The following is a 15,301-nucleotide window of genomic DNA, read 5'->3' as shown; positions in this document are numbered from 1 at the left end:
ATAAGTTTGTCAACAACCTTTATCATGGGTAAGCGGTGAGAGTAAATATACGGAAATGGGATTAGTAGGCCTACAATTTTGTTCAGAATTTAAAGGACTACATACTACATTTTTATCAAAATCGTTCGGGTCATTTTTGTGAAAATCCGATTTTCCGTTATTTTATGGTATTTTTATGGGAAAATAACATTATTTACAATAACATTTTAACCGTAATTTTTACAGAAATGGGATTTGTACCATTTTGTTCAGAACTTAAAGGGCTACAACATACTAAATTTTTATCAAAATCGTTCGGGCCATTTTCGAGAAAATCCGATTTTTCCGGTTTTTATGGGGTTTTATGGAAAAATCCCCATAAAAATCATAATTTCAAAAAAATGAAAAAAAAACGCCTGGAGATACCATGGATTGGAACCTACATACCAAATTTCATCGAAATCGGACTACAGGTGTAGGCCTAGTCCCTAGCTCTGTACACATCCAGACACACAAACACACACACACACACACACAGACATCATTTCGAAAACCACTTTTTTGACGAATAGGCCTATATCCACTCAAAACTCAAACTCTAAAATTTTGACGAAAACAATACTTTCTCCATATACTATAGTATAGTAAGCTTATTGTTGACGTTTTCACTAGACTCCAAGAGAGAAGAATACGACAGTAACCTGTGGTTTAGCCAGTAATTGTGATTGCGGCAAGATTTGTACATGTCCTTGAAGCACTGAAGACGCTCTCGAATGTACCGTTGTCGATCTGCTGTACCGTACAACAATACAACTCCGGGGTGTTGTTGACCTTACGAATAAAATGTTATTATTTATAATGATAAATTTAACCATTCCATATTATTTTATACTATCTACGTGCTGTAACGAATCTACGTCATTATTAGTATCTCAGAAACAATGAGTCGGGAATAGTTATAGTTGACTACCCCCTTTTCATGGGCATGTATTACGAATAGACGAATTTCCTTTTTTAGATTTTTTGTAAATGACACTGTTTTTGAAATAAAAATAGTTGCACAATAAAGTTGTTTATCCTGTATATTATTAAAATTAAATCTGCCTTGAAATATTTGAGGAAGTAAATTTCAATATTAACTGATAGCATGGATAAATAACTATACAACATTCTTGTTAACTTTATAAATCTATTAAAATATATAGCGGCGGTGAGGAGAAACTAACGATTGATGTTAATTAAAATACGGATGGGCTAACTTCTACAACTGACAAACTTCACAGAACTTCTAAATGTAGCAGAGGTTTGATATGCCAATTTCGCCAATTTTGCGTAGTATACAATAAAAACCTTAAAACATTTGAAACTAATTGGCTAGTGCAAAATTCCGTGAAAAATTATACCTGTTTTAAGTTGAGCCTCAAAGGTCTTAATGAAACCCCCCGACTGTATATTTTGATAAAAACCTGTTATGTAAATGGTACAAATTCAACATTATCAAAAAGGCATACCACGACAGCTGTGGTAAATCTACAATAAATCGCCAAGGTAATCATAAATAAAATAATTAAATCAATCTAGGATGAACTGAAAACTTATCAACATAATTACAATAGCATTGAGGATTTACCTAATTGGGCCTAATTAGAACAACCAACCAACCGCGTCAACCATGAGGTAGTTATAAAGTTACCAATGTACAGTAGTTTACTCGTGTATCAAATAAAAACATTCTGTATGTATCTAAATCAATATTAACAAAACTGTAAGAGTTTCTTACAAATAACATTGAGTATATAACACTACATTCAATGCCAATACCAAATGAAGTGGTCTTAAAACATAGACTATATTCATCACGTATTCTTTTGTCAACATACGGAACATCGTTAGTAAACATCTCTAGGAATCACATTGATCATGAACTGGCTCCCATATTTCGGCGACTTAGTTTGTCATATATGTGTTTTTCTATTGAACTCATGAGGCCACAAAGAAGTTGTTCGTTTAGACACATAAAAGAAGCGGTAATGACACAGAAATCGACATTATTAATACGTCGTGTGAAAAATGGAAGAAAGTGATACTATATAATTACCCCCGCCGCAGCAAACCTGCAGACTAAGTGAATTTCCATTAGCCTGACTGGATTTACACTAAAATGACTCCTTACAAATATCACATTTATTCCCTATTTAAATAACATTAGTTTAACGAGTATTTAGGTTTGCTGCAACAGGGAGGGTAAGAAGGTGTTTTTTTTTTTGTAAAATGTTAATAGTTTAGTATGAAATGAATGCATTTCCCAAATTTGATCAAAATATGTTCATAAACAAGCAAACTACAACAGTTTACTTATTCTCCATTAGAATGACATGGGAATTTTAAATTTAAAGTTTTTTGGAATTTTCTCTGTAACCATTTGGCGCATAATAACGCTTCAATATACTAAATTATTTGTTTTTCTAAGCTCTACAAAATGGTTTGGAAATAAAATTCTAAATTTTAAGTTTTTAGGGTCAAAAATGGGAAAAACCAATTTTTACCCCATAAAACCGCCTATAAGCCCCTGTTCCCATAGTCCGATCATACTGGTTCGCGAACTCGTTCAAATAAACGTAGGTTTACACGTTTGTACCAAATTTCATCAAAATTGGATGATTTTTGCTCGATTTATCGCGCTAATGGACACATATATAAATATAAATATATATACATATGAATTTGAACGGATAGTGTTTTTGGCCTCTGGGGACCTCAAAACGAAAAAGTAAATCGGTCCCGGGTCCAGATCTTACCATGAGTACTACGGTAATAGCTTATTCCCTATATGGGAAATTCGCTAAAAGATAAAATATAGTTTTAGAAGTCAACTTCAACCCACCTTGGAGGCTAGCTAGTGGCTAGATGTTGTTGACCTTGACGAAAGGAAGTAAAATACCGTGACGAGCAAACGGAGAAGTCGTATCCTACCAGGCCATAACTGCTGTGAAAGATGTGGAAATATGTGTAGCCCTATACGGCTAAAGATGAATATCTATAACCTATAGACTATTCATACAAATTGCTATCGTTGTATTGGTATGTATGGAGATCGATGATTCCACCGAATAGTGCTCGATTGCACCGCTATAGCCTTTTCGAGGGGTACCCGATTGCATGATGGCCAATTCCAGGAGTTAAATGCTTTGGCTTTTCCATTAACTACCATTACTATCACGAACAAATAAAAATAACACGATTCTCATTTATTTATTACTAGTAATCATGTAATAGTTATAATATTGATCTACTGTATTAATGTTATAGTCGTTTGGATTTTATCTAGGCGATCGACGTTTGGTGTGACATTTTAAGACTGTCAAAATGCTGTTAACTATTGAGGAAACCTAGTGTTGTCCGCGACCGCGATGCCCCATAACATTGCTGTTATGTAGTAATGATCCCCAAGTAATTCAACGGACTATTTTGGTGCGTTTACCAAACTTCCATTATTAATATTAGAAAATTGAATTAAAACCTGTTAAGTTCACAAAACTAAATATTGTACTTTTTTATTTGTATCTCATATTTATTGTGATAAAAACTGGCTGGGTAGCTGAGTGGTTATAGTGCTCGCCTACTAATCAAAAGGTCGCCGGTTCGATCCTGAGAAAAGTCAGTAGCTTTTTGATGGTTCGAAACTGGACCCAGCTGTTCCTGATCATTGGGCTTTAAATAAATGATCCTGGCTAATGAAACAGCTGATATTAGTCAGTAACAAAGCTACACAGATCATCTCACACCATTCTACACTCATCCTTCACTCATATTTGGTTTAAAATACGCACCTAAGTGGCGTCCCCATCTTAATGATTGATAATTGATAATTATTGTGATAAAGCATAACATAAAATATTTCCTCCATAAAAATAAGTTGACAACTTTGAAAGCCTGTGGGTCTGTGCAGTGGCCTGTGGTCAAATTTTTTTAACACTGTATACATAAATACTATTTTATGCGTTCGTGTAGTTTCATTAGCGTTTCTTACTTTGTAATTTTAAAATATATTTTACTTAAAGATTTTTACATTTTACTGTTTAGTAAAAGGGTAGGCACGAAACTCTTTAACTTTATAACTTTTAAAATAGAATTTTTAATTGTTACGACATGAAATTTAATTAGTTGAATAATACATAATTTATTATTGTAAGCTTGATTTAAATATACTTACACTATGTTGTGAATATGAATTGATTGTTTGATTAGCAAGGTCTGCAACGGTATGATGCGACATTGTTAACAAAGGTGGTTTTGCATCATTAAACAATCGAGCCTGACCTAGATTCAATATTGAACATACCGAAGTTAAGTATTCATATTGATATACGCTTGCTCCGATAAATAATTCGTAATAGTAATAATGCATACTTAACTAAATATGTTCGTTTTTTATGTACTTGATGTACTCAAAGTAACCTGTTAAATACATGTAAATAATTGAACTATTTACTGCATGGATATATCCAATCCAAAACTAGCAGCGATCGAACGCTTTATGCCAACATTTGTGTTTATAGTCCAAAAGGCTATAAACCTTTTTTTATATGGCACAAGGTTAAGTGTCTCGAGTAAACAAAATAAATATTTAGAAACACTTACCATTTTTTTTTTGCGAAATTATAGGACATAAGGGGAAATAACCAAATGTGTGTCCTAAATTTATGGTTATTTGAACAACTATGATCCAATCTGGCTTTGCCAGTTCCACATACATCTTACCTAGTCCGTAGACATGTCGCTCGTGTGAACCGGTGTGATCCTGAGGTCCGCTACCCAGTCGTGCTTACCTAGTCCAAGCCTAGTCTGCTAGGTATGTCGTTCGTGTGAACCGGGCCTAATAATATAATACTTTATAGCATAAGTGTAATGTGGGACACAGCGTTCTCTCTCCTGTATTCTTCCTTTTAAATTCTCGTTAAATATTAATGAGAATAATAACGATGAATGATTCTCGTTAAATAGGTTTACAACCTACCGTTTCAGGTTGACTATATATAGTAATGTTAAATGTTTGTCAACATGTTTTGCTTTACTGAGGGTACATTTCCATTGAATTGAACTCATCTCTTGTAGGATTATTGCCGATACATGTGTTTTGAGGTTTATAAATGAACTGCCATTTAAAGTGCCGCATGCCTAGGTGCATAGTGCACCTGTGTAAAACAGTCGTGAGTACATCAACAACAAAGTTCGTGGGACTTGTTTACAGGGAAACATTCCAAAGAGAATCCGGTGGGAAGACCTTTGGCAGATTGACATCTGGTTTCTGTGCTCAATAGTGGTTGAAATACTAATCAAACTCTTTTGTTGACAGTTCGAGAAGCCCGGGAGGAGGCAAGATTTCGATTACCCTCAGATGGCTGTGGAAGCCGTCACCAAAGCCCTGAAGGACGCCCATCTAAACATCGACGATGTCCAACAAGCCACTGTTGGATATGTATACGGTAAAGATTAATCGTGCTTTTACATAAATAGCTATTAGCCGTTCTGTATGGTTCGGGAGTTGGTCTAGTGGTTGGCACAAGGCAACGGTAACTGAGGCTGGATGCGTTCAAATTCAGTATACATTAATGGCTTTTAGCAATGTCATAATCCCGCGACTCTCTAGCCTATCCTGAAGTAATGTTTAAAACTTGTTCGTGATAAATGGAACTCTTTTGAGAGCCTAAGGTCATCGGATGTGAAAGTGAGACAAAAGAGTACATTGGCGAACTTTTGAGTTTAACTGGACAGTTGAGGTTTTACAATGAGTCGTCTGTTAGCATTAGTTTCGCAGTTTCCCCCTGGGCAAAGATGACGTCACTATGACGTAGGACCCTAAGCGGGGATGCGGAATACTATCCCCCGGAAAACTACCTCCCAGGTGAAACGTGACGTCACAAAATCTGCTAACTAACCAATATGGAAGCCGTGAGAACTGTTTGACAACTAAATTTGAGTGTCCGTAACTGGAAAACTGCTCTCCGGTCTCTGACGTCAATGTGACGTAGGAACCTGCTTAAGGGGGTAGTTTTCCGGGGGGCAGTCTTCCGGCGACCCACCTAAGCGCTCTCAGGTGTGTTCGCGGGCGGAATTTTACCGCCGCGGATTTTGGAGTCTAATGAAAATAGACAGAGCGTGGTGAACTAAATAAGCTGTAAACCCCGCAATTTTACCCCCTGTACATGTAACTAGCCTTTAGGCAACTGTAGATGTGCGTCCCGAATTTTTACCCCATATGCAAACATATAAATTAATGCGAATAATTAATTTTCTAATTTCAGTTTTGATTGAATAGTAAACATTTTATTTTTAAGTAGCCTATCTTAATTTATTTGCAACCCAAACTAAGTAAACAGGTTTCGCTTTTTAATTTCGAGTAGGCTATAGTAAATAGTTAAAAGAAATATTTGAAACAAAATGATCATTAATCTGGGCCACTCGGTTTATTTACATACATTCACCAACAGTTGGCTCCACAAATCGAATCCCAACACTTGAATCTCAAAATTAAAACGCATACCTGTTTCATTAGTTGAGGTTACAAATAAATCCAGATAGGCTACTTAATAATCAAATGTTTATTATTGAATAACAACTGAAAGAAGAAAATCAATTACTCTCAATAATTTCTATATCTGGCCCAATCTGGCCTGGTAGTAAAATTTCGGGGGTACAAATAGGCCTACGGGCCGTAAATTTTGAGCTGACCTCACGAAGGGAGTAAAATTCCGACCCGTACACTCTAGGTTTTATAATTTGATGTTTTCTAATTAAATTCACAGCCGTGGAAATATACGTTTAATTCCACCTTTAATTTAGAACTGATGTGCAACTCAAAAGTTCGCGGCCGGAATTTTACCCCCTTGATTGTGACGTCAGTTTTGCTCAGGGGGATAAAATTCCGCTATCCTGTTTGACCCTATAGGCTGGCTACCTGCGCGTGTAAACGCATTTGTGTATTCCTTTCTGTAAATAGAGGAAAGGAGAATTCTGTAAGGAGGTAAAGGTGTATAGACTTTATAAGTGATGCAAATTGTGATTTAAAATAAATATTTAATATCCAGCTTTTATGTTTTAGCGAATAACTCTTTGTTTTTCGAAAGTTAATAACATCATTCCTCCTAACTAACTTGGTCCTTCCAAACTGAATCGGGTATTACCTACTACTTTAATATTACATCCAGATGGACCTGTTTAAAATCAGAAAAATAAGTCATTTACTTACAATGTGTCAAAACTACACCGAACATTTATTCAAAATGCAAACAGTTTTCTGTCCATTATTTATTCTAAAATTCGTATGGCCCTTATGTAACTTGATAAATTAAACTGATTCCTAAATAAATATGCTCTAGAATACCATTGAACACTGTCCTTCAAAAACTAAATCAGAAGTATGACGAAGTTGGCAAATGCCTTTGTACTGTTCTCCCCTTTAACGATATTGTAATTAGCAATAATCGTAAATTTCTTTGAACAAATCATTTACACAGATCACAAAAGTCATTATTTTAGTACGTGTACGTTTATGTGAATTTCACGTTATGCAAAATGTTTGGATGAATCAAGCTGGATCATTAATACATCTCGATCATTGAAACTTGCATACCTTTTTGGGATTTTCTTGTGTGATAAATGAATAAAATGAAAGTAGTTTTGTGAGTACCTAAAATAAAAACGGATTGTCATTCTACTCTGCTTCTCGAGCCGTAGACAGTAGACACGCTATCAATAGGGCATTTGAAATTTAAATACATCAGACATTTCAAGGTCTCATGAATATATTTTCGCGGCCACCCTTTTAGTATTTTTACGGTTAATGAAGTGACTAATATTTTCATAGTATAATTTTAGTATTTTTTAAGAATCATTATCGGTAATGTTATACATATGTGAACTTTTCTATGCGTTTTTCTGTTTACTTACTTATAATTTAATGGTATTCTAGCCATATGGAATATTAAATCAAACATATCTTCATATTCAATCCGTGTTTAGCTTTTAAAAGAGGGCTTAAGCTAAGTCTACGAAGTAATACTAACATTTTCATAGTGTATTTAAAATCTGTGCTACACCTATGGAACTTGTAAATCATGCAAATAATTACGATTTACCCTGTAAATTCCAGTCTATTTAGATTTATTGCTTAATCCAATCAAGTGTTACCGGTTTACAGGGAACAAACCATTATTGGACCTTGACAAAACAATGAAATTAGATTAGGAAATGCCCATGCGAGTTCTCTTGCACCACACTAATGAGTAGGGAGCAAGAGACAATGTAGAAAGATGTTCATGAGAAACGGATGATTAAAGGATAGAGAACGCTGTGTCTTACATTACACTCATACTATAAAGTATTAATAAGGAGAGTACCTTCTAAAATGTATGTGGAACTGGCAAAGCCAGATTGGATAATAGTTGTATAGCAAATAACCATAAATTTAGGACACACATTTGGTTATTTCCCCTTATGTCCTATAATTTCGCAAAATATACTGGTAAGTGTTTCTAAATATTTATTTTGTTTACTCGAGACACTTAACCTTGCGCCATATAAAATAAGGTTTATAACCTTTTTGACCATAAACACAAATGTTGGCATAAAGCGTTCGAACGCGGTTTTGGATTGCGTCTAGTGATTTGGAAAACAATCAAAACCTATATAAGTTTAAGCTTGATGCCTATCCGTCACAAACTGCGGATGCAGAAGAGCAGACATATATCAGTACAGTACAGTCAACTGTATGTAGTATTGGAAATTAAGAAGGAGAAATGATACATTTATATAATTTTATTTCATATATTTATATTTTGGCTAAATTATACAGCCAAACGCAATTAGAATGTGATCAAATGAGCTTGTGTTATGGCCCCATATTTTAATAGTTATTATATTGCTAGTACGTAACGCTAAATCTGCAAGTAGGCAGTAAACGTTGGTAGGACTGTATAAACGTTTTACTGAAGTGGAGTTTATTTATTGAAGAATCATATGGTGCGATTCATGAACTCTTTTTTAAGTTGTTTATATTTATAAACGGTATGTCAACCACATAACAGACGGTATTTGGCCGTTGTTTTTTGTGTGTATGTGTAAACACTGTGTCAACATTAGATTGTTTCAAGGCACATCATTCTTCTTCTTGTTCTTCTAGTTTATTTTTTATTTATTGAAATGGCTATCACTAGCGTTTGAATAATGTTTTAAGGTTCCCAAAGCACGAACATAAAAACGTAAAATAAACAGGTGGGCTCCATTTGTTATTTGTGCTTTCAATTTGAATGGTTATTTGCTGGAATAGAACCCCACTGGTGAGGGGTAGAGAAAAGGAATTCCAAAGTGAATACTCGTTTTATATTTAAAATCCCTTCGGAAGGGAAGAACGAGGTGACAATCCCAGTGAGATTATAGGTTTGTGGGTCAGTGATGTAGTCTGACCGTATATCCACCGAGCTGATGCCGAGGTCGGAAAATGAACAAAGGTTTTACACTTTCCGTATAATGGACTATATTTGTCGTCATACCGCACTATTTTGAAGATAAAATCCACAAAACGTAAATTGCGTACATTTTTTACCCTTATAAATTAGCTCCCAAAGTGGGGTACTTCTTATTTTGCTTTTGTACCAGAACAGTGGTTACCGTTATTTGGATTCAATGTTGTATTACTCCAACACTAGAGTAAATTTAATCGTCGAAAATCGCTTACATTTCAATATACAGTATCTAAATATTGATAAAGGGGTAAAATAGACAAAATTACACGATGATAAACCAAAACTACATTAATTATAATTAGGATATTACATTAGTATGTTTGCTGATTGGGGCTGTTTCCTTTGGCAATATCAGCGGACGAATTTTACATATATGCAAATAAATGTAAAATTTGATGTCTTCGACTTTGCTAAATCTTTATTGTCCTTTGGAAAAAAACTCCAGCCAGCCAAGCAACATATTGAATATCCTACTTTGCCGCAATCCGAAGTATGACGAAACATGTTTAAAAATAAAAAGGACCATCAGCGTAGGAATATTTTGATGTTTTACAGAATGAAATGTTATCATTCACAACTAGACCTGAAAACTGATAATCCCTCTAGCCTTCGATGCATCCGACCAGCATCTGGCCTATTTGAAGAAGATACTATTGTTTTCCATCGTGTAGACTACTACAGTATAATTTTGTCCTAGTAAACATCTAGCTTAAGCTGGTATTGTCGATAGTCATATTTATATGTTTAAAAACCATGTTCGCGATCTTACTGTTTAGAAGAGATAACCATACTGTAGAATGTAGGCTATAGTGCATTTTCCAAAGGTAGATTTTTAATTTTCTGTGGTGCACATAGTATCAAAATATTAATTTATATAATTATACAATGTGGTCGTTGACGGTTTAAATGTTTAATTTTTCAAACAGATATGCTAGATTTTGTTTAGGCCTATTTGTAATATTTATCAAATGTTCCATTACAATTGCTTGTCCTGCTGAAACAGCTTGAATTATTTTATTTTCAGAAATTCGTTTTCACTAGCCGTTAAACTTGGTGTAAACAAATAATTTATGAGCCTCAGTAGTAAGATATGGATTTATAATTGCAAAGCTGCAATGACGACTCAACCAATATTACCAAATAATAATACAACCTATATTTCTTTTCACAAAACTATTGAATTTCCAAATAGAAATATAATTATTGCGTTAGATATCCCTTCATTGTGATATTTACTACGCCTAAAGGACAGGTCTATGAACACGGCCAAATCGGCATGAGCAATATTAAGGTAACACATACACTAATGTCCTATTTTGTTAGTTACTGTTGAAATGGGTTGTTTATGGATTGCAGTGTTTATAATGTATGGCAGTAGTCCACATATATTACAAAAAAATGAACCATATATATATTAAAAAGAATAAATAAAAAGTAGAAGAAATAAAGAAAATTAGTAAAAAATTTACTGAACTGGATTAGTAACTAAACTAAGTCAGAACATTGTGCCAATAAACAGCATTCCAGATGTTTGTTGCGAGTGACACCAGCAGACAAACAAAAACCCGGACCCAACATAACACATGGCGTAGCGAGAGAGGGAGGGAGAGAGACAGAGACAACAGCTGATTGTTGATCACCTGTTGCCAGGAATCAGCTGGTTTCTCTTCCCGCCAAATATGAGCGTCCAGCTGACATTGACAGGCATTCGGTTTAATCACTTACAATAGTTTTTCCGAGGCTGTGTCACACTAGGCTACTTTACTAGCCGCTAGCAAAATAGCGGCTACTCATAGCCAATCTGACATAGGCAGTAGCGGCTGGTAGGAGTAGCGCGCTAGTCACATTTCACTAGCGTCGAGAATTGAACATGTCCAATTTTCCGAGCTACTAACTAGCGGCTAGTGAGTCACGTGATTGACTAGCGGCTACCGAGTAGCCGGTGTGACATGTGTACTAGCGTAGTAGCGGCTAGTGGCTGTGCATGTTTGGGTTTGGTTTGTTGTGGAAAAGTTGGTTTCAATTAAAATTTGTGAAAATTTGAGTGAAGTGAAGTGGTCCGGTGTGGACATAATTAACTTTTTAAACATTCATCGGAAATAACAATGCCTTTGGGATATTACGTGCCCTGATTATTTAAAGCGGGAAGTAAAAAGACAGGCATTTGCACAACTGATGCAGGAATTAGAATATTCCGGTTTCTTGTAGAGAGATGTTTTATGCAGTAAAATTTATTTTTGATTTAAAATTTCTTTTTTAAAAGCCTTATTGTTACTCAGTAATATAGATTAATTTGAGAGGGATAAATTACATGTACGAAAGTTAAATGCACCTGTCAACAACCTGTTTCCAATGAATGAGATACCATACACATACCTGTATAAATTGTTCCATGACTTCATAAATAGCTTTAAGCACTTCCGGTAGAAATGTAGATATTGTATTGTGTGGCACTCTGAAAAGATACTGAAGGGATTTTAAGCTGTCACCAGTTGCAAGATATCTTAAAGTTATTTCCAATTTCGTTCGACATGTTATTGCCACCCTCATTTTTGTATCTTGTTTTTGAATTAAAGGAGTTACCAAGGTTAGCAGCTCATCAAACTTTTTTACGGACATTCTCATAATATTGTAGTACGATTTCGGGTCCTCAACAGCTAGTTCTCTAATAAGTGTTCCTGATGCACCCAGCCTGTCTCTTCTCTTAATCCACTCTCTTACCCAGGAGCGTTTCTTCTTGTTGCGGATATTTTCAATTAAATCAATACAAACATCACTAACGCACATCAAAATTAAACGCCGTAATTCAACCCGGCTTATACCAACAGACGACATTTTCACAGGATTGACACTGACTGGCTGAATCGCTGCTACTAGGTAGCCGCTACCGACATTTGTTGTGTGACAGCTTTTACTAGCGGCTACTTCACTAGCCGCTACTAAATAGCAGCTAGTAAGTAGCCTAGTGTGACACAGCCTTAGTAATATTTTAACAAAAACTTTACCCTCCCAAGATTCAAACACTCCTAATTTGTGATTTAGAAAAATTAATTTAGATTTTTTGCCAGAACAGGCCAAACTCAACTCCTTGACGCAGTAGGCCTATTGTAAAAAATAGTCAAATCTTTTACATGAAAATATAGATTTATTTTAAAACAATGTATTTATAAACGTAAATGTTGTTGTTGTTTTTTTTTCGATAAATAAATCCAGTTACTCTTACTGGCTGACATTTTTCCTGTGAAGGAAATGCCAACCAATACTAACTTTAGAAACATGAACTGTTCAAATAACAAAAAAGTTAAATTACAAATTATTAGTATAGCCTAAAGGTTTTACCATAGATTAAACATACTCCCTAAGGTTTTACTTAACTCTGCATTTTAACCTTACTTTTTTAGATACCCCCCAAAAAATAACAACCAAAATGGTTAATGTTTATAAATGTCTAGTTACCAATTTAGTTTCCAATTTACCAGATTATAAATATTTATAATTTCCAATTTTATGTCCTGCTTTAGGGTGCATAGGTCTAGAGGGTAACATTATCATACTGCTAAAAACTAAAAGCAATTGGTGATTGGCGAGGTTTGAACTAAAGATATCAAGATCTGGTGAATTAGTGCAATTTCATACCCAAGCCATACTGTTACGTTCCAACGCACAATGTTTTTTGTGTATTGGCTGAAGTTTTGTTTTACTTTTAATTGCTGACAAGTTTGTTCATTTGATTACATATTGTGACCTAAAATAAAAAAAATGACAAGCAGAAATAAAATGGACGAGGTTGACCAACATACTGGCTTTCTTGTTTTCCCTACATCATCCTGTGATTTATTCCAATAGGGTAAATAAAGAACATTGCCTACTGGACAAACCACTTTTAGTTCAAATTATTTAAACCTTTGTCCAGGATTTTAACTAATTAACTAAATTTTCATGTTAATTCATGTCCAAAATTTCTTCTTTCATATATTTTTGGAATCCTGGAGAAAGGCGTCAATAATTGTCTCACTTAGATCAGAAACTAAGTTGATTTTTCACTTATATATTGAATAATAAACCAACAGACGCATAAACAAAATGCGAAAGGTGTTTGCGAACCTTTTTCATTGTACCTTATGTGCTAGCCATCAATTTTATTTGAAGTCACTATCTGTATCTATAGATGAACAAACTCTGCAACAATTATGGGTAAAATTAAACTTTATCATGTGGCTGATACAACAAACACAGATAGAACATTGTACATTGAAAAGTGACAGTATGGCTTATAAAAATGTACCAAGCTTTTGTAGAATGCATATAGCACAAAATGTATAACCCCTATTTGGCCAATTGTTACAGGGGATTCAACATGTGGCCAGAGAGCACTCTACGAGGTCGGTATGAATGGAATACCTATTTTTAACGTCAACAACAACTGCTCAACGGGTTCCAGCGCGCTCTACCTGGCCAAGCAGATTGTGGAGTCTGGCAACGCAGAGTGTGTCTTAGCGTTGGGATTTGAGAAGATGGAAAGAGGATCCTTGTCTTCAAAGGTAACCTGAGAGGCTGGTCTATATTTTAGAACTGTAGATAAAACATACCTCCGTATCCGTATGGATTTGCCATTCTTTGGACTAGCTGAAGGGATTTATAGGGTCTCTTTATCTCTGGTATATGTGTAAAAGGAAAATGATTGATTTCACTATTCGAGAGTATTAAAACAAAATAAAATTATTCACTTATAAACTTTTGTTTCCTCGGTGTATTAAAAAAAAAATTAAGTGCATACTAAAAAGTTTACTCTTGAATGGAAAGCTTCATTGCGAATGAACAGTTAACACATTAGTAGATTTCATGACTCTCAACGGTTTTATCAGACATGAAACATTCAATTGAAACAAGCTTCAGATTTGCCAATAGGATGATACGTCTACTTGTGGTACTCAAATTCAATGTTAAAACCTAAACTACAGTCATGTATGCTAGGTTTTAAATTGTTTGTTAATTAGTACGTTTTTATTATTTGATCTAATTAAATCAATAGTTATATCCAGTCAGAGGCCAAGTCATGTAAAATTTTGGCTAAGCTTTAACACTAATACCGAAACCCCACCTAGGCTGACGTTAACCGAAACCCCCGGTCTGTGAGACCCCATTTGAAAAATAATGGACCCCGCTTAGAAACACACAAACCGAAACCCTCGGTCTGTGAGACCCCGCTTTAAAATACACTAACGCTGGGCTTCTGAGACGGACATGTTATGAACAGACGACCTGTCAAGGTCACGGCACCCATGCAAAATGAACAAATGATATATCATTAGGTAGGGGAGGAAAAGGGGGGAAGCTATTGGGGGAATGGAATCTACCAAGTAAACAGTGTTGCCAACATGCGTTTTTGAAAATTCCCGTGGGCCTGTCAGACCGGGGTTTCGGTATTAGTGTTAAACAGTGTAAAAATTATCGATAGCCTATTTCCTGTTGTTTATTGTTTACACAGTGTAATCACATTGATTATTCCAAACAGATTCATCCCTTAAACACCATGGTGTATCACAGGCCCGTTGTTTGCATGTGATGTGGTATGGGCTTGAGAGATTATTTCACCCCTCTCCTTGTGGGTTAATTTTCCTCTTCCTTGTGTTCCCCAACAAACCTAAAACCTCTTGCCTCCCTTGGCCCATTTATAAAAGCAGCTCTGGTACTTTTTTATAAAAACCTCCCCTGCATAAGTCTGTCGTTAGACAACTTTATCTTGCTAATCAAACTGACCAGTAGTGATAACTTGTATTATGACACTAGAATATCAT

At 35.1% G+C, this 15,301-nt stretch overlaps 1 protein-coding gene across 1 annotated transcript in view; it reads left to right on the top strand.

The window, feature by feature from the left end:
- LOC128999073 (mothers against decapentaplegic homolog 3-like) overlaps positions 1–15,301 on the top strand; it is a 40,838-nt gene that overhangs the window by 10,046 nt on the left and 15,491 nt on the right. Inside the window, exons 2-4 of the mRNA XM_054425430.1 lie at positions 5,336–5,465; positions 13,851–14,044; positions 15,051–15,192. Coding sequence (XP_054281405.1) covers positions 5,336–5,465; positions 13,851–14,044; positions 15,051–15,192 — 466 coding nt within the window. The remainder of the gene's footprint in view (positions 1–5,335; positions 5,466–13,850; positions 14,045–15,050; positions 15,193–15,301) is intronic.

This window comes from Macrosteles quadrilineatus, unplaced genomic scaffold (genome assembly GCF_028750875.1).
Source record: "Macrosteles quadrilineatus isolate MER2022 unplaced genomic scaffold, UCM_ALF_1.0 Scaffold_7__1_contigs__length_78375512, whole genome shotgun sequence".
Taxonomy (NCBI): Eukaryota; Metazoa; Arthropoda; class Insecta; order Hemiptera; family Cicadellidae; genus Macrosteles; species Macrosteles quadrilineatus.
The sequence above is the reverse complement of the archived record's forward strand: the minus strand, read 5'-3'. Positions and strand labels throughout refer to the sequence as shown.